The sequence below is a fragment of the Prionailurus bengalensis genome, chromosome E3, assembly GCF_016509475.1.
Source record: "Prionailurus bengalensis isolate Pbe53 chromosome E3, Fcat_Pben_1.1_paternal_pri, whole genome shotgun sequence".
NCBI lineage: Eukaryota > Metazoa > Chordata > Mammalia > Carnivora > Felidae > Prionailurus > Prionailurus bengalensis.
In genome coordinates this window covers 29343803-29370361 of record NC_057357.1, presented here as the reverse complement: position 1 = coordinate 29370361, position 26559 = coordinate 29343803, and the positions used below count along the sequence as shown (strand labels likewise).

Sequence of the window (26559 nt, the reverse complement as noted above, 5' to 3'; positions counted from 1 at the left end):
GCAATAAACGAATAAACTAATAATTATGTGGAGGCCAGCAAACAGAACCTCAGTTGAAAGGAGGAAGACACCGTTTCAAAACACAATTCTGTATTATCTTACAAACCGAAGAGAACTCACCATCTGGTGCTGGGATCCAAACATAGTGTTACAGGGCACGCGGCACAGGCAGGGGAAGGGCAAGCCGAGCTGCCAGAAGAAACACACAATTCTGTAATCAAGATCCTTGTCACCATCCACTTAAGTCCCCTAAAGACTGTGGCACCAAGACAAGTCACAGTTACTCTTTTTAAACAATCTCGCTTGTTAGGAATTCCTAATATTATAAATATGTGTTAAAGTATATCTAGAAAGTCAAGCTAAAATTTCTAGCAGCTGAGGTTCTTATAAGAAGACACAGACAATGTAAACTTCTCTGAGTCAGCTAAATGGGTAACTATCTTTGTTATATTCTAGAATATAACAAAAAATAAAATCACTTTTCCAAACTAAGGAACAACCAAGCTGTGAGCATTTTGGGAGATAATTTAGGACCCTTCCTCTGAGCATTAGTGGTAAATAACACCAGCTAAAGGCATTCAAAGAACAGTATCTTATTTATGGATCCACCCACTCTTAACAAGCAACAAATATGGATTAGCAGCTGTACACTTCTTAAAAGGAGTGAAGTCAGTGTTATGAATGGAGATGGTAACTGTCAAATACATTTTATATCTTTATTTTCAGCTTTGAGGAATTTTCAGGAATTTTGAGGAATTTTTCAGGAATTTTTAAACAGTTGCAGCATATTGTTCTGTAACTAAGACTTGGTAGCACCATTTAGAGACCAAACATTTAACGAACACTTTATGCACACCTTCTCCCTCCTTAAAAATTCTTCTTTTAAATTATGAGGAAAGGAAACCCGAGTAAAACACACATTAAAAAAAGAAAGAAATTAAAAGTGAAAATGCCCTCCCACCCCATAAGCCAACAATTAGCTACTGTTAGTATAAAACGTTCTAAACATTTTCTAAGTATTCATATATATTTTTTTAGGTATGAAAAATATACATTTTTTAAAAAAGTAAGCTTCATGGGGTGCCCGGGTGGCTCAGTCGATTAAGCGTCCAACTTTGGCTCATGTCGTGATCTCACGGTTTGTGAGTTTGAGCCCCACGTTGGGTTCTGTGCTGACAGCTCGGAGCCTGGAGCCTGGAGCCTGTTTCGGATTCTGTGTCTCCCTTGCTCTCTGCCCCTCCCCCACTCGCGCGCGCTCTCTCTCTCAAAAATAAATTAACATTAAAAAAGAGTAAAAATAAAAAGTAAAGTAAGCTCAATGCCCAACGTGCGGCTCGAACTCACAACCTCAAGATGAAAAGTCAGTTGCATGCCCTTCTGACTGAGTCAGCCAGGCGCACCCCTGCCCCCCATACAGCTTTTGAAGACGGGACTGCTGGGACAAGGCAGCTGTGGGTCTAGAAGAACCTGGCCTGTAGTAGGTACTCAGTAAGTAATTTGTTCCAGGTTTCTGTAAGGACATTGTAAATCTCTTCATTCTGTACACACTCAAAAAGAGGACGTCATTTCCTGCTGCCAGTGACCACAGCTCAAAATCAGCTGAAGTCCCTGAGTTTCCCCCACCGATCTCAACAGGACTCCTTCATCTTACAAAAGATAAACCCTCACAGGGCCCCTGGCGGCTCAGTTGGTTAAGCGTCTGACCCTTGATTTCCGCTCAGGTCACAATCTTATGGTCCGTGGGTTTGAGCCCTGGTCGGGCTCCATGCTGACAGCGCTGAGCCTGCTTTGAATTCTCTCTCTCACCCTCTCTCTCTGCCCTTCCTCCGCTTACCCTGTCCTGTGCTCGCTCTCTCTCTCACTCTCTCAATAAAAGAACAAAACAAAAAACACCCAAAAACAAAACTAAAACATTCTCGGCCAAGAGGCTGAACATTTTTTTTGTAGCCCCCTAATTGGGCTACATGTCAATGAGCGTAATGACGTCCCATGAGCATCAAAAATGGTAATGCTCTTTGATCTAGTAATTCTAGACAGACTCTGAAAATCTATCTAAGGAATATAATCTAGAAAGTACTTTCTAAATATAGAAATTTCTAAATAAAGAAAAAGCTCTATGCATAAAAAAGTCCCTAACACTATGCAAAGAGCACTTCCTGAAAATGGTCACAGAAAACAAAAGAATGCAAATGCTCTAACTGTCCAAAAGGGAAACAGTTGGCTAAAACACTATACAGTGACTTGAATGACTATTATGAAGATATTAAAAATAAACTGTACTTTGAAGAACTGTTAAAACAGGATATGCACCTGTTATAACACTAAGTGAAAAAAGCCAAACATAACCTTGTAAAAACACAAACACACTCTCTGATTAAAATCTGGGGAAGAAAAATGTTAACAGTGGTTGCCTTTGGGCAACTAAGCAATACATATACGTACACAATTCTGAAAATTCATTAATATCTATTTACATATTTTCTTATATTGACAAAACAAGCATATTGTTTCTTTTCATTTGAAAAGAACTATGGCTAAAGATATGGGCCTATGCACTTTATAAAGTTCCAGAACAGAGAGGAACACCATTTCTTTCACAGGTCTACCTTCTCCCATATTACCTGATTGCAAAGGTACTGGCCCAGGCCAGGCCTAGCAGCAGCACTAAGGTATATCACAGGCTTCTTGTTATACAGCACGTTGAAGCCGTCCACTACGAAGTCTTCGTAACAAGAGTGAAGAGCAAGCCTACAGATCTTTGCCAGCCCTTCTCTTTCCTCTTCGTGGAAATAAGCGCAGCCGTTTTCATACCTGTGAAGAGACAGCCACCTCTCGGTGTGTTCTTGTCTCTGATAAGAGACAGTTTTACATCCTCATTTTAGTCTTGGGAGTAATTCTTTTCTTAATCTAGGAATTTTCACCTAGAGCACCCAAAGGAGATAGGGATCGCCCTCATTCTAGATGGCTGACCACACCTTAACAACTGGAGGTTATAAAGAATGGATGCAATCACCCTCTGTCCATACTCCAAAAAGAGCAGAAACTATGAAAAAAAGCAGCAGAGAATAGGAGTCCCTTAGATACAAAAAGGCCAGAGATCACGGTTTCAGCTTACTCTACAAGAAGGCCAGCCCTGGATAACGCAGGCAAGGTCCTCAGCAGTTTCAGTCCAAAAACATTCCAAGTAAAGAAAAAGGTGAAAGCTGCTGGTCAGCCTAACTTTTGCTTTTACTATTGTCTGCCTGGGGCAAATTATTCTTCTCCATCTTCCAGAAAAGTAAGGAGAGAGAATTTCAATTACGGGTGGCAGATTTGTATTAGAAGAAAATCTCTCCTTTGCAATTCAGTTAGGCAAACTTAAACTCTTGCTTGGCCAAGCTGTTTTCCAACATCTGAAAGGGAGTCTGTCAAGTTAAATTTTCCAGTGTTAGGCAAACATTCCTTTTCCTTAAAAGCAATAGCATAGTGGCACCTGGGTGGCTCAGTCGGTTAAGCACCCGACTTCGGCTCAGGTCGTGATCTCACGGCTTGTGAGGTTCAAGCCCCACTTTGGATCCTCTGTCTCCCTCTTTCTGCCCGTTCCCCCTCTCCCTTCTCCCCTCCAAAAATAAACAAACATTAAAAAAAAAAAGTAACAGCATAAGCCCCAAAATACCACTGGTCCTGTGTCTTCTACTGAATCCTTATGTGCTATAACTCCTTAATAATGCCAACATTATCACAGCATAAAGCGTGATATTTCGCACAGCAGAAAGCGTTCAATTTCATAACACATACTCAACTTCCTTATGGCAGCATTTTCCTTCTACTAAAGGAGAAGCTAATCCTTTGATTAAAAATACCTGCGACCACTTTCCTGCTCTTTCTTCTATAGACAAGTGTCAAGTAGGAATCCTAAAAATAAGTAACTGCTGACATTATCCAAAATGTATGTGCTTATATTCTCGGCTTTTGACATAAGCTAGTTCTTTCACTCATTTATTCCTCCTAACTATGCCATGAAACAGATACTGACGTTACCCCCACTGAACAGCTGGGGAAACTGAGGCACATAGATTTTTTTTTTTTTTTAAATGCAAGCCTTCCAAGAGGGAGGGGAAAAGGCCTACATGAACTCAGGCAGCAGAGCTCCAGGAAACAGTCTGTACCCAACTCATATACGTCCTTACCTGAAAATCCTGCACAGCCACAAAGTAGTGTCTGATAGTATCCTAGTTGTGAGTTTTCTGAGCTTCTCTTTGTCCAGAGTTGAAATATAAGCTCCCAGACTATGCCCCAACAAAGCTATATGACCTTGTTCTCCAATATTCTGGATTCTGTTAATCAAAGTCAATTATATTAAAAAGTATTAGTCAAAATACGAATAAAGGAGTAAGACAAAACCTAGAGATATGGCATTTCTACAGAAATCTGTCAGACTTGAAATCCACCTAATGGCCTAGAAGGCAGAAATCCAGATAAGTTTAGAAAATACAATGTGTAAAAAGTAATGATGATCTAAGGAAGATTTTACTGAATATCTACTACATATACAAACTGTGAATAGTTTTATCCCCCATTTTTTAAAAAAGCAAATGCCTGCTATAAGAACTATGGCGTGTAGAGCTGAGACAAAATGTGCCGAAATTAATTTTTTTAAAGAATCATTAGATGAAGTCAATTCCCTGCATTCAACAGCTACTTAAAACAGTACAGCAAATTCAAGGGAACCAGGTATGTTTTATGTATGATTAAAATGAGGGGCGCCTGGGTGGCGCAGTCGGTTAAGCGTCCGACTTCAGCCAGGTCATGATCTCGCGGTCCGTGAGTTCGAGCCCCGCGTCAGGCTCTGGGCTGACGGCTCAGAGCCTGGAGCCTGTTTCTGATTCTGTGTCTCCCTCTGTCTCTGCCCCTCCCCCATTCATGCTCTGTCTCTCTCTGTCCCAAAAATAAATAAACGTTGAAAAAAAAAATTTTTTTTTAAATAAATAAAATAAAAAAATAAATAAAATGGATGGAATACCGTCCCTTATAAAAAGTAACTGTAAATCAGTAAGAAAAAGACCAAAAAATTAGACAGGATACTGGGCAAAGGAGATAGTTCATAGCAAAGGAAATATAAATGGTTTTTAAAACATATAAAAAAGCCACTTAACCTGATTCACGAGAAAAATGCAAACTCAAATTATGCTGAAATACCATTTCTCACCTTGCAGACTGGCAATGGTCCTTAAGTCTACAAACAGCCTTGCAGGCAAAGGTGTGGGGAAAGAGCTAGTCTCACGTACTGCTGGTGGGACTGTAACCTGGCCTAATTCCACGGAGGGACACTCGGCAGGAGCTATCCAAATTACAGACACACAGCCCACCTGGCCCAGAAATCCCACTTTCAGGACTTTCATCTCCAGAAACACTTGCTGGTATGATAAAGGACACACGTACAAAGTCACCGGCTGCAGCAATGTTTGCAACAGGGAACATGAACAGGCGACTAGCTACATAAAACACCGTTCACTCATCCAAAGTAAAACGAAGCAGCTCTTCCAGGAGAGTGCTCCTTGTGCACTGATATACAGTGAACCCCGAGACATAGGTGACGAAAGCAAGGTGCACAACACCAAACGGCGTTTACGTCCTGGAGGGAGTGCAGACACTCGGCTTGTGTATACGTACACATAGACTATCTCTGAAGAGTACACAAGAAGCTGGCAACGCTGCTGTCTCTAAGGAGAACAAGAAGCTGGGGAGGAAGAGTATGAAGGAAATACCCCCTTTTCATTCAAGGTCACTGTCATTTCAGAATTTACATCAACTCTGGATTCGGCTAGTACGTGCCGTCACATCGCTGACTGGTAACTGCCTTTCTGTACTCTTTGTAGCTTCTGATATTTGAAAAAGGAGAATGACTTACTCCAAAAAAACTAAATTTAAAACAATTAAACATGAAACTAAATAGGGAGCTAAGCTAGATGAAAAAAAATAAACGGAGGTTTCACAGACAACAGGGCCCTGCCACCAACAGATTGAGCTGTGGCACCTGTTAGCGGTCAGAAGCCGCAGCACATCAGCAGAAGCAACCGGAAGCAGACACGCACACAGCAGTCATTCTTTGGTCCCTCCGCCAGCCCCTGAGAAACGATGCCATATAAGCTACAGGATTTCGTTTTCATAAATGCCTTCCTTTTACGAAATCTATTACCCAACATACATTAAATGTCTCGCTGAGAAGAGAAAAAACGGACATTGTTTTAATATCATGTGTAACTGTGAATGAAGCACAGCTATTTCAGCAACTGGTCAGAATGCAGTCACTATCAAAGTCAAGGTCACATATACTTTCAGAGAGAAGCTGCCAACTGGTGTCCATTACCGGGGGCTCTGGGACTCCTCCTCTTCCTCTCCATGCATCAGATTCTGAACTAGCTGGAGGATGCTCACCATATCTTGTCCACTGCAGAATCAAAAGAGAGTTGACAGACAGGTGGAAACAGCTCACATCCCCACCACTCTATTTCCTTCATTTAAACAAGCTGTGGTAAGTTGTGTTTTCTGTTTTGTTTTTTAATTGAGTAGCTAGAGGAGAAAGAACGTGTTTGAGATACAGGATACAGCTTTTAAAAACAAACCTCATATTAACTGAATTCTCAATATAACCAGGTATTTTAATTTTCTATCCAAATAGGAGACTGAGTTCTGAAAATTTCACCAGGATTACATTAGCAATATTTGTCTACCTGTTCATTCGAATCCAAGAAGAGTATTTAAAAAGCATGTTATAGGAACCAAAATAGTCCTTTTGAGATGCTGGAAGGTCACAAAAGCAGCAACCATACTCCAATGCCACTGGTATGGCTAGTTTTCTTCCACGCAGGAGTCCTGTCTGTTCTAACCAACTGAAACATGTAACGCAAACATCATTTATTACCTCTTCCTCAAGCAGGGAAACTAGAGATCTGAGATCTGCTTACAGTATAAACAGGTTTACTTCCCAGATATGACATTAAGTGCTTATTACGTGACTGAAAACTAATGCGAAGAACGTCAATGGCTAAAGCAGTAAAGCAATGGCAAGGCGACTTGCAGTAACTCTAATGAAAAGACATTATCATTCCATTAATGGGACTGGACCAATCAGTGAGAACTAATACCAAGTTCTCTTTTTCAAAAGCACCGCCAAAACAAGGCCAAAACCAAGGTGCTGACCCTCATGTGACAGGGGCTCTGGTCCTTGGACAGTGTGTGGGGAGTGGGGGCCCACCAAGTGACCTTGAGCAAGCCGTTGAACTCCCTCAGACCCTACATTATGGAACTGTGAGGATGCAATCAGTGCCTGAAAAACGTTTAATGCTGTGCCTAGCCAAGCGCTATCTCAGACGTTGGCATTATTATATTAAGTGTGAAAGCTCCTGACCTGTGGCTTTAATGCCCTCCCATTTGGAGCATTATAGATGTTCTTGGTAGTATCTCTTTTAGGGAAACTTCTGTGGGCTTAATAGAACACTTTCATTCCCATCCACAGCTCTGGGTGGAGAGGACTGACAGGATTTGGCTCCCACTCTCAGCTGCAGAACCTACCTTACAGCTAGAGGGCTTCAAATCAGCACCATTCAGGCAACCCACAGGAGCGCCTGTCTCAAAATATTAGTACCTGGGTGTGTCAGATATGACACCTAATGACACATTGTGTCTTTCCTCCAAACTTTCCTTTTGCAACCTCGTATATATTCATACTCAGGTCAAAGGACAATTTAAGGGAGTTGTACTGTTTACCTATGTGCAGTTTCCTGGTTATAAAACAACAGAAGAAACAAGCTTGTTTGAGGGAAGCGGGGCTGGGACTTTAAGTCCACACTGAGTGCTAACATCCTGTGAAAATTCTAGTTACATGCCTGCTTATTTTTCCTGTTATTTTCCCTGCTAGCTTAAACCACACACGCTTGACAGATTGGTTTTAGTTGCCAAAAAAAGAAATCACTCTGCCAACAAATGATCAAAGTTGACATTTTCATTTTACTTTATTATACAAATAATAAATCTTATCAAATTAAAGTATCTCTCACCACAAAGCTCAGTCTACTGAATAGATCATGGGTTTCAAGGAGGAACTAAGTATGATAGTCGAGTTATAGTTACAAACTTGTGCATTCACTTTTGAGTCATGAGGTTGTTAATTCTGAATGGGAAATTAAATTAAATTAGATCCTGAATGGGAAAGGGGAAGAAGCAGGTAGATTTCTCACCAACCAACCAATGGCAGTCTGTTTTCCTGGTGTTACACTGCACAGGACGCTCAATTTGCTCTGTGCTTATCACAACTAAAATTATAAACCAACAATGGCTTGTAAAATCTTGGTTTAAAGAAAACACATACCCTAACTAAAAGTAGGCACCTTCACTGCCACCTACCTGCCTTGGAGTGGCCCCGGAATATCTCCTGATACCAGCTTCTTTCCATTTTCCTCCTCTGTTCTTCTAATTTAAAGGAAATAAAAAACGATGTCACCAAATTGCTAACATCTGAACAGGCCAACAGGTGACAATGCTGCCTGTGACCTCCTGGTAACTGATACAGGATTTGAAACACACTTATCACATCTCTTCTCCTACCCCTATCACCCTAGCCCCCAGTTGGGGGTACAGGCCGAATCTCAGGAAAAGAACATGAAAAAAAATGACACTTTTTAACCCATTTCTTGGTTAGCCGATGCCCTCTAGGATATAAATATACAGTAAAAAGTATTTATAGATTCAAATCAATATATTAAGTAAATGAAACTCTTAAGAGGCAGAATTGAAAATGCTAAGTCCTGCCCCTCAATTTCAAAATCCTTTCATTACAAAGTACCTTCTACCCAAGACGAACACCGTCTTTCCAGTCAGGTGAAGCTCAACTACGCGTGACATTCTGAAACCAAGAGGAGTTTTTACCGGCAGGAAACCAGTGCCACCAGCTTCACAACAGGCTGAGCACGTTTCCTAGGGTCACTGACGCCCCACGCTCACCTCTGACTGTGCTCCAACATCTTCATGGCCTCCTTCAAGTTCTTCCCCATCTCAGCCAGTGTAGGGTCTGCTATCTGGCGAAGTCAAAAAAAGGTTAAAACCGGGATAATCCTGTATTATTTCTGCAACATAATCCATGCAGAAAAATTAAATTCAAGTCCATTTTCTTCTGGATTTAATATAAAACACACAGATTTACTGTAAAGTACATGCGATTAAAAAATTCCAAAGTACGGGGCGCCTGGGTGGCTCAGTCGGTGAAGCATCCGACTCTTGATTTTGGCTCAGGTCATGATCTCACAGTTCATGGGTTCTAGCCCTGCTTGGGATCCTCTCACTCTGCCCCCCCCCCCAAATAAATAAAACAAATCTTAAAAAAAATAAATTCCAAAGTACAAACATAACATTAAAAAGTCCACTCCCTAAGGCATGCCACTCAAGTTTGACATGTATCTTTCCAAGTTCTCACCTAACTCATATGTACTGCTGCAACTTGCTTTTACTTTACAGTGAATATGGTTCCGTATCAGTAGTATATCCACCTCATTCCTAGTAATAACACCATATTCCACTCTATGGATTACAATCACTTAACTGGTAGTGAATTAACGTTAGGTTATTCCAGTTTTACACTTAGAAGCGAGGTCCAGAAAAGTCTGTACAGTATGCTACTTGATTTACTGTTGTAGTAGGCTGAAAAATGCCCCCCCCCCCCCCCCCCCCACCGCCCGAAGATATTCACATTGTAATCCCCGGGACTTGTGAATGTTACCTTATGTGGCAGAGTCTTTACAGAAGTGATTAAGTTGAGGATCTTGAGAGAGTAAGATTACCCAGTATTTGTCCAGGTGAGCTCTAAATGCAGTCACACAAACGCAGACGAGAGAAGTAGAGGGAGACTACATAACACACACACGCACGCATGCACGCACGCATGCACGAAGGCTGTGCGAAGACAGAGCAGAGGGGGATTTGAGGTGCTGGCCTCAAAAACTGGAGTGATGGGGCCACAAACCAAGGAATCAGGGCTGGCTGGCAACATACTGGCTCAAGAAGGGGAGGGACTCTCCCCAAGAACCTCTGGAGGGAGTGCAGCCCTTGCCAACACCTTGATTTCAGCCCAGTGATACAGCTTTCAAACTTCTGGCCTCCAGGACTGTGGGAAAATACATTTCTGTTGTCCTAAGCCACCCGGTTTGTGCTAATTTGTCAGAGTAGCCACAGGAAATAAATACTCTCAGAAATCTGGGAGTGATTCCATACACTCTGGAAGCTTACCCAGCTGGTCATAGTGACTGCCTCCAGAGAAGGGAGCTTCTGGAAGGACAGCCATCATCGTATCAGGAGTCTTTTCAGCTCATTTCCTTTTGATTTTTTGAAATAACATTTTTTAAATGTTCATTTATTTTGAGAGAGAGAGAGAGAGAGAGAGACAGGGAGAGAGGCAGAGAGAGAATCCCAAGCAGGCTCCACACTGTCAGTGTAGAGCTCAATGGGGGGCTTGATCCCACGAACCTGTGAGATCATCTCACGGGTTCATGGGATCATGACCTGAGCCAAAATCAACAGTAGGGTGCCCCTTTATGTTCTTTTTGGATTTATTACCAAGTGTCCTACTATCTCACATTCAAAAAATAAATTTAAAAATACTTTTTAATTTTTTTAAGGTTTAGTTTTGACAGAGACAGAGACAGAACATGAGCAGGTCAGGGGCAGAGAGAGAGAGGAAAACACAGAATCTGAAGCAGGCTCCAGGCTCCGAGCTGTCAGCACAGAGTCCAATGTGGGGCTTGAACCCACGAGCCGTGAGATCATGCCCTGAGCCGAAGCTGGACGCTCAACCAACTGAGTGACCTAGGCACCTCTAAATAAAAAATTTCTTAAATCTTACAAAATTAAACACACCGACTCATTTTCTTTTCTTTTTTCTTAATCTCCCTAGCAATCTTAAAGCAGACAAATTCGTTGTCTTGAATGTCTATATAAGTTGGGTTATAAACAGTTACAGAGGCTCTCTTCTGTTCCCCTCTTACTCAAGTGTATGTCAAGTGTATTTATGCTCTGTTCTCTTCATATTTCCTACTGCACCTAATATTATATGGAATAAATATACAGTAGGTTGTATTACAGTTAGTATTGCAGTATCTCCTCAAAATTGTTTTTAAGAAATTCTACTCAGGGGCACCCGGGTGGCTCAGTTGGTTGAGCATCTGACTTCAGCTCAGGTCATGACCTCGCAGTCTGTGGGTTCGAGCCCCACATCGGGCTCTGTGTTGACAGCTCAGAGCCTGGAGCCTGCCTCGGATTCTGTGTCTCCTCTCTCTGCCCCTCCCCCACTCATGCTCTGTCTCTCAAAATAAACATTAAAAAATATATTAAAAAAAAGAAATTATACTCAGTCTATCAATGTAAGTATAGAAAATGTTCATTCTAGAAGAGACCTTAGGGATGTGGTCCAGGGATTCTCCACTCGTGTTCTTCTGAGTCTTAGGACTGTTGGGAAGAACTCTGGAAAAGTGCGGATGGGTAGGCAGGTGGGGCTTTCAGCTCCCAACCCTCCATTAAGGAGATCAGATCCGTTTCATAACAATAAGAAGAAAATTAATGAAAAGAAAGCAAAGAAAGTATAACATGTAAAGGTCCGGTCTGCCATTTTATTTAAAAAAAAAATTTTTTTTTCAACGTTTATTTATTTTTGGGACAGAGAGAGAGACAGAGCATGAACGGGGAAGGGGCAGAGAGAGAGGGAGACACAGAGTTGGAAACAGGCTCCAGGCTCTGAGCCATCAGCCCAGAGCCTGACGCGGGGCTCGAACTCCCGGACCGCGAGATCGTGACCTGGCTGAAGTCGGACGCTTAACCGACTGCGCCACCCAGACGCCCCCGGTCGGCCATTTTATAAGTGAGGACTAAGACTCAGAGAGGTGAAGCGAGTGGCCTAAGGTCACAGAGCTAACAGATGGTGGAGTGGTGCCAGACCCCGGGTTTCCTGGCTCCTTTTCTATTACATCACAGTGACTCCCAAAAGGGATTACAAAAATAAGCATGTAGCCATGTCCAATATGATTTTTACACAAGACAGAAAAATCATTCTAAAAATGGTGCTTACAATCAACTCCACAATTTAAATGTAACCATGAGATGGGTTAGAATGCCATCTAAAATGGTCTCAGTGTTCTCAGTTAACGATCATGAGCAGGATACGAGGAACAGATAATGGTCTAGAGAATTTATCTTAACTCCTCAGTCTACGGCCACGTTCCTTATTATTCTCACCTCCTGTGACACTCCAGTGTGTCCCCAATCATTTGGCCAAAGGAAAAGACAAACAGTTTTGCTTGATCAACCACACCTCGATGTTTCATGCTTTTAACACTTGCCATGTCTGAATTGCCTTTCTGCCTTTTCTCTCTCCAGCTATTAAATCACAATTCAGTACTTCCAAGAAACTTTTATGGATAAAGCCATTTCACTCTCTCATATTCTCTTTAGAGATATCAATACGGGGCACCTGGGTGGCTCAGTCAATTGAGTGTCTGACTCTTGATTTCCGCTCAGGTCAATCCCAGGGTCATGGGACTGAGCCCCACATCAGAGTCCATGCTGAGCATGGAGGCTGCTTGGGATTCTCTCTCTTCCTCCCTTTGCCTCCTCCCCTGCTTGCGCATGCTTTCTTAAAAAAAAAAAAAAAAAGATATCAATCCCATTTTTTCTAGGCCAAATAATCTGAACCTGTTGCTTGACAAACACAATTGTATTTATTTATGGGGACAGTGGAACACAACCCTTGAAACTGGGGCCATTCTAACATGCAATTGCTGCTTATGATTCCTTACATCCTCTACTGCGACTTGTTTTAGAGATGATCCTTCCAGTACAGATATTTTCTCCAATTAGATAAGCTTCCTGAAGGCAGTGATTCAGACTCTTACTAATTTTGATTGCTTTTGTAGGACAAAAGGTCTCCAGTCAGCTTCATTCTCGGACTGTCATGTTACCTCTGAAACCCCTTAGGAAGCCACAGCATAAAGGACATCAACATACAGGTTCTAAGGTCAACACAGCTAATGTTCCTATAGGATTGGAACACATTTTTCAGTTAAGAGTAGACAAAATAGTTGACTTCATTTAGAATTCACTACTTATGAACAATATTTATTTTAAACACAGAAGTCACATGTGATAGTGAGATGTTTACACAGTGAAAGGTGGGGGGAAATGCAGCTTCACGCTCTCCCGTGTGAGTCTTTCTCTGCACAGAGCACATGCTCATGGAGAGGAATGGCTTGCATTTACTTATTTATTTTAATATAATTTCTTGTTATTGGTTTCCATACAACGCCCAGGGCTTATCCCAACAGGTGCCCTCCCCGATGCGCATCACCCACTTTCCCCTTTCCCTCACCCCCATCATCCCTCAGTTTGTTCTCAGTATTTAAGAGTCTCTTATGGTTTGTTTCCTACCCTCTCTGTAACTTCCCCTCCCCCTTGGTCTTCTGTTAAGTTTCTCCAGATCTACATATGAGTGAAAACATATGGTATCTGTCTTTCTCTGCCTGGCTTATTTCACTCAGCATAATACCCTCCAGTTCCATCTATGTTGCTGCAAATGGCAGGATTGCATTCTTTCTCATTGCCAAGTAGTATTCCATTGAATATATAAACCACATCTTCTGTATCCATTCGTCAGTCGATGGGACATTTAGGCTCTTTCCATAATTTGGCTGTTGTTGAAAGTGCTGCTATAAACATTGGGGCGCCTGTGCCCCTATGCATCAGCACTCCTGTATCCCTTGGAAAATTCCTAGTAGTGCCATTGCTGGGTCGTAGGGTAGTTGTATTTTTAATTTTTTGAGGAATCTCCATGCTGTTTTCCAGAGCGGCTGTACCAGTTTGCATTGCCACCAACAGTGCAAGAGGGTTCCTGTTTCTCCACACCCTCGCCAGCATCTATAGTCCCCTGATTTGTTCATTTTAGCCACTCTGACAGGTGTGAGGTGGTTATCTCAGTGTGGTTTTGATTTGTAGTTCCCTGATGAGGAGCGATGTTGAGCATCTTTTCATGTGTCTGTTGGCCATCTAGATGTCTTCTTTGGCAAGGTGTCTATTCATGTTTTCTGCCCATTTCTTCACTGGATTACTTGTTTTTCGGGTGTGGAGTTTGGTGAGCTCTTTATAGATTTTTGGATACTAGCCCTTTATCCAATATGTCACTTACAAATAACTTTTCCCATTCCGTCCGTTGCCTTTTAGTTTTGTTCATTGTTTCCTTTGCAGTGCAGAAGCTTTCTACCTTGATGAGGTCCCAATAGTTCATTTTTGCTCTTAATTCCCTTGAGGCATGGCTTACATTTAAATTGTTCTGGCTTCTCCTCTCTTTTAGGAAGTGAAGGTGGGGGTGGAGGGGGTGGAGGAGGTGGCGAGAAGTGGGTGGGTCAAAAACATAGTAATGCTCCAGTAAATTAAATGTGAATATGTGACCCCAATTCCACAAACCCTCATGTGCTTGTTGTGTTAACTAGATAATCCAAAACACAAAATGTTAGCCAGATGCAGGATAATATTACGCGCTGTCAGGCAAGGAATGCTCTGAGAAAAACATGTATTTGTTAACTGGTCCCTTAAAACTAAAAACCATGCCTCCATACGCTTCTAGTGAGAGCAGTCATGGTTATCTTACTAACATTTCACACCCTCAAGACCTATTACAGTGCCAGACGCGGCAGTTGGGTGGTAAATGTTAATAAACAACAGCAAGGCATCAGACAGACACAAACCTACGTGAGAGAAACACTGAGTTGTATAAAAATATTTATTATGTGGCATCTGGATGGAGATTGTTTCAGGATCTGGAGAGAGGGAAAAGACAGCATTCTGTGTAAAGTTCCTAGGAAGAATGTCCTTTTTTTTTTTTTTTTTAATTCCTTAGCCCCAAGCACAGGGTCTAGCACAGAAAAAGGGCTCAATAAGATCTGTGATCCTTAATAATTACAGTTAACAGACTGCTTACTATATTCCAGGCATTATGCTAACTTACCACTCTAAATGCATCACTTCTTGACTAACCCAAAGGCACAGATCATATGCTTTAGGGCCTGTACTATCCCAGAACCAGCGCTCTTAACCACTAGGCAATGCTACCTCTCAATTTTATCAAATAAGTAAACAAACCAACTCACACTTGGAGAAAGCCTTGAACTCAAAAGTCATAATTAGAGCTAAGGCCTCTTAAGGCATCTTAAAGATGATCCTTGTGTGATTAATGTTTTCACCTAGATAAAAAGTCTATCAGAAGGCTCTCCCTATTGGTAAGATTTCACAGTCTCAACGACATGACCCAAAACTCAGCATCCAAACCAGGGCATTTTCAAGAGTGAAAGGAAGCACTATTAGCAATTAAGCCATGACAACAGGTATGATGAGCTGAGACAGTCCGGGCAAACCAGGCCTTCACTAAAACGTTCACCAAAACGCTCACACCATCACTCCACATAGTGGAGCCCACGCAAATGTTTGTGGCCATGGCTGTTTGAGTTATAATGTAAAATCAAAGACAACATATAATTTGCAAGTAGTGCCCCTGAAGTGCAGGTATTGGGACAACAGGTTTCTTTGCCTGCCTCTAAACACACCTGAATACATTCTCCCTCATTTAAATGTTGGGTCAAGTGACTTGACGAAAAATCTTTTCCCAGAAGTTGTTTCCAGAAACAACTGGAAAAAGGTCCCTCTGTTAATAAAATCACCAAGAGATTCCAATCATCCCCCTTTGGAGACCAGGGGTCTTTAGTCTGCTTCCTTTCCATTGTCTTTCCTTCTGACCTTAAGAGACAGTCCAGGTAACAACACATATGAATGTAGTGTTTTAAGATGCTTTTCCAAGGACGCCTGGGTGGCTCAGTCGGTTGAGTGTCCAACTTCGGCTCAGGTCATGATCTCACGGTCTGTGGGTTCCAGCCCCGTGTTGGGTTCTGTACTGACGGCTCAGAGCCTGGAGCCTGCTTCGGATGCTGCGTCTCCCTCTCTCACTTTGTCTCACTGTCTCCCAAATATAAATGTAAAAAAAAAAAAAATGCTTTTCTAGGAAAGGGAGTGGTGGCCAACTCAGACATCTGAGCTTGGACTCGTACAGTCTCCTCTCACTCTGGGTCGCTCAGCCTTAGACGCTCGCAGCAGTCCTACTATTAAAAAAGCAAACGAAAACAGAGCAACGAAGCATTTACAGAGCGTGCATACCTCATCACAAAACCTAAATACTCATCACTGAGGATTCAGAGACAGCTATTAGACTGCTAGTCAGTAGCCTGTACATTTATGAATTACATTTCTGCTACGGCTGATTCTGCTGTGTAATGAAGTGGGTTCATTATTTTTGCTTCAATTATATCGAACATAGATGCGTGGTAGGGCTTAATGCAATTTCAAGGCTCCTAAGAAGAACCACTCAATTGTTTGTATGGTGATTGTCATGGAACTGAAACAGCTCATTGTGTAAAACGGGACCCACCGTTCCTCATTTTAGAAGCATTTTTGAGAGCCATTTTCATACTAGGTGATTTTCATCACTTTCAGTCAGTGTGAAGTATTAAAATATCCTGTCACTATCAGAAGAAGAAATAACACACTTGTAATGTTCACAAATATCGCCAATTGAAGCTCTCACAACTTAAACGTTAAAGGAAAAATGTCCAGAGTCAAATGCAAGATAAAACAGTAAAGGAAGTCGGGGAGTAATTCTTGAGTTTTCAAAAAGCTAGTAGGAAATTCTAAATTCATCTGGAATAGGGCTGCACGGATTAATGAAAAAAAATCACTTATTTTTGCTTTTGGCTCGAATTCTATCAACTCAGTATGAAGTAGCACTGGTACTATTCCTACCCTTATTTCGAATACATTCTATTTATCACTTTGTTCGGTTTCATTGTTCAACAACTTGTGGTCATGACCTGAGACACTGATTTGACACCCCACCTGCAGGATGCAACGTGCTGTATGGATGTTGGCAATTATAAACAATCAGATAAACAATCGTTTGTTAATAAAGATTACTTACTATAAAGTTGTTTATAACAACCTTTCGAAAGTAGAAACTGCAGTAGAAAAAGAATAATCTTAGGGCATAAAATTTGGGAACTACTGCTCTACAGTCACTTTTAAAATGTTCTCAGCTTTCAGGGTTCTTGGGTGGCTCAGCTGGTTAAGCTTCCGACTCTTGGTTTTGGTCCAGGTCATGATCTCACAGTTTAGTGAGTTTGAGACCCGCACTGGGCTCTGAGCTGGCAGTGCAGAGCCGGCTTGGGATTCTCTCTCTCTCCCTCTCTCTCTGCCCCATCCCCTACTCATGTCTCTCTCAAAATAAATAAATAGACTTAAAAAAATTGTTTTAATGTTCTCAGCTTTCAAGCATGCTTAAATAAGCTCTTGTATACACTTCCTTTAGTTGAACCAAGTGTGACACCAAAATTATATCTTTATTTTCATGTGAATTCGGGGAAAAATAAGACCTCAAACTGAATTCATAGACCCCACTGCTTAGCAAAATCTAAGTTAAAAATAAAGTGGGGACAGATTATGCGAACAAAAAACAGATCTGGGATCCACTGTAAAGAGGCACAAGGGAACTTCTCAGGGAGATGCAAATGTCCTGTATCTTGATGATGCTGATGGTTCTATCTCGGTGTATAACTGCCAAAACTCAAACTGTAGCATTAAAGTGGGTAATTTTACTGCATATAAACCATCCTTCAATTTTAAAAAAGGTAGGTGAGTGGATTTAAACTCAACTTATTTATTTATTTTTTTTTAATTTTTTTTTTTTTAACGTTTATTTATTTTTGAGACAGAGAGAGACAGAGCATGAACAGGGGAGGGGCAGAGAGAGAGGGAGACACAGAATCCGAAACAGGCTCCAGGCTCTGAGCTGTCAGCACAGAGCCCGACGCGGGGCTCGAACCCACGGACTGTGAGATCATGACCTGAGCCGAAGTCGGACGCTTAACCGACCAAGCCACCCAGGCGCCCCATATTTATTTTTTAACGTTTATTTATTTTTGAGACAGAGAGAGACAGAGCATGAACGGGGGAGGGTCAGAGAGAGGGAGACACAGAATCTGAAACAGGCTCCAGGCTCTGAGCTGTCAGTACAGAGCCCGACGCGGGGCTCGAACTCATGGACCGTGAGATCATGACCTGAGCCGAAGTCGGGCGCTTAACCGACTGAGCCACCCAGGAGCCCCTAAACTCAACTTAAAAGAAATAGTAAGCAAATTAATAGTGCGAGTGGTATAGTGCAGTGGCAAAATTCAAATATGGCATATAAATAACTGCTATTTGGGAAACACAGAGCAGCCCCCATAAAGAGGGAAAAAGGCAGTCTAACATATTTTAAAACGTATACAGCACAACATTCATCAATACAAGTAAACGATACTGTAGTTTCAATAATTTTTTCAGGAGTGGGGCGCCTGGGTGGCGCAGTCGGTTAAGCGTCCGACTTCAGCCAGGTCACGATCTCGCGGTCTGTGAGTTCGAGCCCCGCGTCAGGCTCTGGGCTGATGGCTCAGAGCCTGGAGCCTGTTTCTGATTCTGTGTCTCCCTCTCTCTCTGCCCCTCCCCCGTTCATGCTCTGTCTCTCTCTGTCCCAAAAATAAAAAAATAATAATAATAATAATAATTTTTTCAGGAGAGGAACCTTCATAATCAGAGTTATTAACAAAGAAAAACTGAGGCACACGAGAGCACCAGCTGCTCATATTGGACAGAAGACTGTGGCGTCGTCAAATGCTGATTTACAACACACGCGTTAGACATAAAAATCACCACGTTTCTCCAACAGATCACAGCGATCAGAGAACCCTTCAAAATGCTGTGTTTCTTACATACCAACTACTGTGGCCTTCCACATCTTCCTAAACAATGTTAATCCCAGAGAGTGATAATCGTGCAACTGTCAACTCTCTCGAAATCATTGATTTTCCTCCCCGGTGAAAACAGAAACAGTGCCTGCTACCCAGCACCAGTTCCTCAAGTACCCCAAATGCAACACATCTCTGAGAAGCACCCAGAACACAGCAGCACCTGCTCCTCTCAGGTCAATGTCAAGAGAAAATGACAGGGAACTTCTGGGAAGTTGATAGAGTGCCCCGCAAACCTGGCTTACCTTTTTGTAATCTCAATTTCTACATCTGTAAATGCTTGTGCCTGATTTTTAAAGAAAAGCTTTTCATTAAGAACTAGGCACTACCGTCTGTCTTCTAAGAACTGGATACCCCTGGAAAATCTTATTTTTAACTATCTCGGACTCTCTGCTTGAGTGTGTGTGGGAGAACATGAAGATACACTGTAATTACTGGCTCATGAAGTAGCATAATATTCCTGGTTGAAGAAGGACATGCAAATATTGCATAGGGCATTAATACTTAATCTTACCAATTCATCAAGAAGAGAAGCAGAAAAGAACATATGGGAAGAAGAAGGGGCAAAAATACACGACCAAGAGGTAAAAACCTGGTGGAGACAAGGAGGCAGCCTTAGTAACTTCAGATCAAACCTGTCACAGAAGTATGCAATATGAGGGTTAAAACACAAAAACAAAAACAGAGCATTCAGACCACTCGCCTGAAGATCTATGTCGGGAATGCTAGGGATCCAAGTCTAAGTTTCAAAAGCTGTATTCCCAGAGACCGCTACTCTGAAGAATCAATTCACTCAGACTTTGTATCATGAATAAATACTTCCTAACAACTATACAGATGGAAGAACACGCATACGAGCCAAGCTCTATTTCTGTAACGTTTACTAGTTTATCTGGAATCACACACTTATTCTAGAACACAAGAAAACTGCTTAAGGAAAAGCATGCTATAGTCACTGGAAAATGTAAATCTTTCACTGAGATATGCTTCTTATTGGGAGTCTTTCCTAGGACTTGTTGGGGACGGAATCAGAAAGATAAAGGTACCCATTATCCTCATCAATGTCACTCTGTCCTACACTGAATTGGAAGTTTGTAGAATTAATGTTGCTGGCTTTATCTTCTTAAGGAACCCATCAATTCTGAAGCCTTTGTATCTATGTGTCTTTGGACTTTCCAGGTTGAACTGTGTGAAACTGCCAACATTCAACAGTTTTTTAAATATATTAATTAATTTAATTTATTTGAGAGAGGGTGCAAGTGAGCAAGGATTGGTGGGAGAGAGAGAGAATCCCATGAGGGCAGAGATAAAGAGGGAGGGAAAGAGGGAGAAGGAGGGAGGGAGAAAGAGGGAGGGAGGGAGAGAGAGGGAGGGAGGGAGGGAGGGAGAGAGAGGGAGGGAGGGAGGGAGAGAAAAAAGAGAAAGAGAGAGGGAGAGATGGGGGAGAGAGGGGGGAGAGAGGGGGGAGAGAGGGGGAGAGAGAGAAGAGGGGGCTCACCCAAAGTGGGGCTCACCCTAAGCAGGGCATGAGCTCACCTGACGCAAGACTCAAACTCACCAACTGTGAGATCATGACCTGAGCTCAAGTCAGATGCTTAACTAAATGAGCCACCCAGGTGCCCCTGTCTTTTTTTTTTTTTTTTTTAATGTTTATTTATTTAGTTTGAGTGAGAGAGAGCACAAGCAGGGGAGGGGTAGGGAGAGGGGGAGAGAAAGAATCCTAACTCTGCCAGTGCAGAGCCGAACTTGGGGCTTGATGTCATGAACCATGAGGTCATGACCTGACTGAGCCACCCAGTCACTCCTCAACTCTTTTTAATGTACAAAATTACATTTCATAGGACTGCACCTAATATAATGTCCGGTCTCACTAGGATCCTGAGAAGCTCACTGTAGCTAAATGTTCAGGTGTCATGGAGTTGCATTTTAAAGTGAAGGCTTTATTTTGCTGTTTCTGCTTTTCTGCATATAGGAAGAAGATTATGTTGGAAAAGCATACTCCTCCCTCAGTCATTTGAAACTCAGAATGCATTTTCCACAGAAATAGAATGTGGATGGGATCCCAGGCTAGACCTCAAGGACTATCCAACTTTAAGGCAACTAAATACTTAACATTTAAGAAAGCAAAAACGACTGCGAGAACAAAAATTAAACAATAAATTAAAAATATTTTAAAATTGAATATTGCTTAGAAAAGAGCGATTTCAGATTGTGGACATTTTCAAAGTGATTGGAAGCGTATTTTTGATGTCTAACTTCAAAATATGAAGCAGATTTCCTTTCCCTTAATTTATGTTCTACCAGGAGTAATATGAGGCACAATCATATAATAAAGTAAGCATCCACATTTTATTTACATTTTTAAAACACTCTAGAAAAGCCAGGATTCTGAACTAATTATTCTACCTAAAGAATCTCTTCCACAGAAATCTTTCCTGGTCACTCAACTTCATGCATTCCCCACTTTTTCCTTGATGCTTTTTTTTTTTTTTTTTTTTAATTTTTTTTTTCAACGTTTATTTATTTTCGGGACAGAGAGAGACAGAGCATGAACGGGGGAGGGGCAGAGAGAGAGGGAGACACAGAATCGGAAACAGGCTCCAGGCTCTGAGCCATCAGCCCAGAGCCCGACGCGGGGCTCGAACTCCCGGACCGCGAGATCGTGACCTGGCTGAAGTCGGACGCTTAACCGACTGCGCCACCCAGGCGCCCCTCCTTGATACTTTTTAACCCCTCCTTGTTATACAAGGACTTGGGTAAACATGTATGCCCCTACCAGAACATAACCTCCTGCGAGGATCGTGTCTTATTTACCTTGTGTTTCTCTCAGCGCTGGGCTCTGACCATAGTTGGCCTTCAATAAAAATTATAAATCAAACCAGGTTACTGCTTTAGTAAAAACAGCTGACATTAAACTCAAGTAACTCCTATCTATAATTATAACTCATCATCCTAGATATGGTGGAGCCCACACTGGAATGGGGACCCTCTACAGCTCTGCACTGACTACCTCCACGATCCTGAATAAATCAAAAATCACCGGGACCGTAAATTTTTAGGATCAGGAACTCTGTACCACGTTTTCCCTGACACCCAACATTTGATAATCAGTTACCACTTTAGCCATCATGCACCTGTATGCAAAACCCTCACATGGTGATGATACAGGGATCAGCTTTAAATGAGTACTAAAATTACAGGCTATCCTCCTCTCCTGTCGCCTTTTCTGTTTAAGATCTACAAAATCAGACCACAGAAAGTGGCCATTTCAAACGCGGCTAACAGGGATTCCTTAGTGAGATTTTAAAATAAAAAACAGAATAGAGATTCTGGTAGTATTTATCACTAATAACCAGGAATGTTCCAGTCATGCTCCTATTGCTCCTTGTAAACTTACAAACAGTACGATGAAAGAATTTTCCAAAATCAGGTCCAAGGGGGAGGGGGCGACTTTTGCTCAGAATGAGTACAAGAAAAAATAATGGGCTGGGTTTTTAATTATTTAGATCAGACCCAGGGTCAAAGTTGCCTCTTTTAGAGACAAGCATTAGACCTACGACAAGCAAACGAGCCCCTCTCTAGAGCGCTGTCCAACACAACGGTCTGTGGTCACAGAAATGTTCTACATCGACAGTCAGGTAGTGCAGCCACAAGCCACACTGTGACTGAGCACTTCAAATGTGCCGACTGAGCAACTGAATTTTAGCTTTTATTTTATTTTAATTAATCTAAATTTAAGTTTAAGTAGGCCAACGTGACTAGTGGCTACCGTACTGGACATACAGCTCCAGACCCTCCAAGTCAGTGGTTCTCAACCAGAGGCAGTTCCCCCAACCCCCAGGGAACAATTGCTTCATCTGGAGACTTTGGCTGCCACACTGTGGGACGTGCTACTGGTAGAGGCCAGGGATGCTGTCAAAATAAACATTCTACAGGACAGCCTCTCACAACAGAGAATGAGCCCAGAATGCTAGTAGTGCTGAGTTTGAGACACCCTGCTTTCAGTTTACTCAAGGTGGGAATTAAAGTAAACGCAAATAAAACGCAGCACACTTTGTCTAAACATAATACCCAGGAAGAATGAGCTTTTCCAAGCAACAGAAAAAGGTCTGGGCTGTGGGACAAGTTAAAAGTAGCAAGTTTTTGCTTTAAAAATGTATGTAGGTGTGTTAACTTAATAAGACCTAAGGCATCAGAATAATTCCTTCCTGTCGCATTTTTTTTTTTTTTTTAAACTTGACTATTAACCGAAGTAAACTCTGTGCGACTATGCAAAGGGCCTTGTTCCTTATGAGCTGGACATATGGTATTGGGGGGCTGAGGCTCCCCTACCTACTCTTCCAGTTTAAACTCCTTGCCCCTTCAACTGACCTATCTGGTTTCTTGAGACCTCACTAATTTCAGAGACAACAGACAGTACCGAGAGAGAAAAGCAAGCAAGAACACAGCCCTGTTGTCGCAGGTCTCCCATCTACATATTATCTAAAGAAAAAGCAAGCGTACAGAATCATACCTGGACCAAAGGGAATGCAGTGTCTGATTCTCCTAAATGATGATAGCACACTACATTCTAGAGAGAGCGATTACTTGAAATGAGAGAATGGGAATCAAATAACGTTGTGGTTTCTGTAGCCAGTATAAATTATGCAAGGATCGGTTTAAATGGGATCATTCAGAACTGCTCAAAGAGTTCTCATTTTTATATTAGCAACGTAGAATTTCACCCAAAATAGTCTAGTCCTCAAAGAAACAGGAATAATGGATGCAATTCAATGTTTCTACTTTGATTCAAACTGTTTTCCTCAACATAAAATCCTCAACATTCATACTATAGGAATTCTTTTTCTTTTCTGCTCTCTTAGCACGAACAGAAATTGTTCATTACGTATGAGGCCCTCCACTGCTTCAGGGAACATAAAAATAAGACATAGTCCTAGTTCTGAAACGCTTACATTCAGAATTTCCATACTGGCCTAAGGCAGGCAGAAACTTCCGGCCCACACATTCTGAATTCCTCAAAGATCACTGCCATTTTTGCGAATGCTCCAGCCTTAAGCACTCTGGAGTTGCAGTACCTTTTCGGATCTTCATTTGGAGAGGTTAAGGTCTTTTATCAGCCATTAATGTTTACAGGGAGAAACCAGTGTAATCTACTAATCAAACGCCAGAAAAGTAGTATTTCAAGCAGGATTCCGACCCACTCTTTTTTGCAGATTTGCCCATAAAAAACTATTCTTGGAGGAAGGATCACTCCAGTTTCTAGGTTTCTAACTGAAAAGACACAGAGCCATCCTGTCTTATGAAACTGGACAGGAAACAACACTGAAGAGATAATCTTAGCATCGTTTTATATTCAGCTATGGGTATCACACATATGATCTAGAGCAGGAATTCTCAGGCTCAGCACTACTAACATTTAAAGCAGAGAATTCTCTGCCGTGGAGGCTGTCCTGTGCACTCCAGGATGTCTAGCAGCGTCCCTGGCCTCTACCCAGTAGGCACCAGTCGCACCTGCCTACCCACTAGTTGTGACAATCAGAAACGACTCCAGACAAGCTGCCAAATGTCCCCTGGGGAGCAAAACTGCACCGTGCTTGAGAATCACTGATCTGGCCTGGAACTCGCAGTACCACAAGGTAGACACTGTACTAATCAAAAGCCTTGAAAGACTTCATTCCTCCCCAATAAACATGTAACGCTCAACACATACAATCTTTTTCTCTTCTTGACTGCCTTCCGCCCAATTTATGAGAAATGACCCGGGGTGTCGTTGCTGTGTGCCCATGAAGACACCATCATCCCTTCAACTTTCCAGTGACAAGACAACAAATCTACAGGGACTGCCGCACTGAAAAATGACCATGTGTTATTGCTACCGGTTCAAAATTAAAACAAAGCAGTCTTAAAACCCTAGCATTGCTCCAGAATTCTACATGTGCAAAAAAAAATTGGGTCTGCACAGGCAGACACCCAAGCTTGGAGAGGGAGAAGGACTTTGAGGGCGGGCAAAATGTCAGGTTCTGCAGATAGGTATCCAAAGAGGGATCCAAGCACTGGTTCTCATTTACAAGCCCTAAATCCGGGACAATTAGAATCCATTTCCCTTGCCAGAGCAATCGGCCAGGTGCATCATCACGCTGCTGCTTCCCCAAGACAAACTAGAGGAAAGGGCTGCTACCAGTGGATTTCAGATCGACGCGAGCGTCTCCCCCGGGCACGAAAAGGGGGGGAGTCACAAGTTGCGGAAGAGCAGCAATCCCCCAAAGCAATTCACGATCCTCAGAAGGCCCACCCCTTCCTGACCTCAGGGGTCTTCACAAACTACAGCACCAGAATCACGTGGGAGAACTTGTTAAACAAGCAGATCCCCGTCCCGCCCCCACGAGGTTCCCCACCCGAGGGCCGAAAATGTGGGTGTTTACCAAGGGCCCCAGGTGATTCCTAGTCACGCTGAAGTTGGAAAACCCACTGCTTCAACAATCCCCCCCTCCCCCGCCCTAACTTGGAGACCACAGGAAACCCACAGGCTTGCAGTCGGCTCTGAAACAACCGGGGCTGCTGTCCAGGCTCTTCTGGGGCCGCAAGTCGTTAGCTCCGTCAGCCGAAAGGGTGAGCCGAGCTCGGGCAGGCTTCAAGGTCGGCCCCGCGGCCCCCGCAATGGGCTCCCGGCAGAACCGGCCCAGTCCCTCTCGGCCCACGGGCACCCGAAGGATTCCCGGCCCCGTGACGTGACCAGGCCTCAGCGGCGAGCGCCCGGCCGGACGCCCTCGCGGCCAGGCCCCCTCGGTCAGGGCCAGTTAGCCCCCAGGCCCCTCCCCGGTCACAATGGCAGCTCGCGACCGGGAAACAGTCGCCTCGGAGGCGGAGGCCTCGGGCCGCCCCCCAGCCCGAGTACAGACCTTCTCCAGGGACGCGTCCATGGCTGAGGCGGCCGGCGGAGCCCGATAAAGGCCCCGCGGTCCGGGAGCTACTTCCGCCTCCCGCGCCGCGCCGCGGTTTCCACGCTGGCAGCGCTGACGTCCCCCGCGGCCGCGGCCGGCGGGGCGGAGACGGGGAGGAGCAGCCAGGCGTCGCCGCGGGGTGGGAAATCTGCGGGTCTCAGGGAGGCGGGGCGGGGCCCCTCGGGGTGGGCGGGGCCCTCTAGGCTTCCGTACCTGGCCGTCCCGCCGGCCAGCCCTAACGTGCCCAGGTGAGGGGGGGGGGAGGCACGGCGCAGCCGCTGCAAACTTTCGCAAGCCCGTCGCAGGCGTCGGGGTAAACATATAATAACCACAAGTGACCACTCTTGCACTGAGAGGCTGGAAATACTACTCACGCACCTGTACTTCCGTGTCCTAGGCTTCCAAGTTTTCCGCACCGTCAACATCCCTCAGGAATGGAACAGGCCATGCACCACAGAGGGGCGGGGCTAGCGAGCACCCCCGCACATGCGCAGGATGGCCAGTTTACTAGGTGCCGAGGGGTTTGCGAGGGTTCAGGTATGAGGTTCGCAAGTGATCGCGGGTGTTTAAAAGCGGTGCTGATGCGAGCTGGGGTATTTGTTTCACCGCGGAATTCCAGATGGAAAAGACTTTGAAACAACCGGTCCGGCTTCTTTCATTATGTCAAGCCATAATTATGATATGTCAGGTGATAATAATAGGTCAGCTGCTGCTGTTCCACT

General features: G+C 43.3%; 1 protein-coding gene and 1 non-coding gene across 5 annotated transcripts in view; both read right to left on the bottom strand.

Moving 5' to 3' along the window:
• Positions 1-26293, bottom strand: part of PDXDC1 (pyridoxal dependent decarboxylase domain containing 1) — a 53221-nt gene extending 26928 nt beyond the window's left edge. Inside the window, exons 1-7 of one of the 4 annotated variants that reach the window (XM_043560472.1) lie at positions 26216-26293; positions 8983-9056; positions 8386-8451; positions 6350-6430; positions 4170-4316; positions 2622-2811; positions 121-189 (exon numbers count right to left, since the gene is read on the bottom strand). In XM_043560472.1, coding sequence (XP_043416407.1) covers positions 121-189; positions 2622-2811; positions 4170-4316; positions 6350-6430; positions 8386-8451; positions 8983-9032 — 603 coding nt within the window. In that variant the 5' untranslated portion in view covers positions 9033-9056; positions 26216-26293. Of the gene's footprint in view, positions 1-120; positions 190-2621; positions 2812-4169; positions 4317-6349; positions 6431-8385; positions 8452-8982; positions 9057-25420; positions 25538-25795; positions 26017-26215 lie in introns of those variants that run through there. The other 3 variants (XM_043560470.1, XM_043560471.1, XM_043560474.1) reach the window with 3 other exon arrangements.
• Positions 5761-5830, bottom strand: LOC122472115. Its single transcript, XR_006294363.1, has one exon. It is a non-coding gene; the product is annotated as a small nucleolar RNA SNORD45 (small nucleolar RNA).
• Positions 26294-26559: the final 266 nt, after the last annotated feature.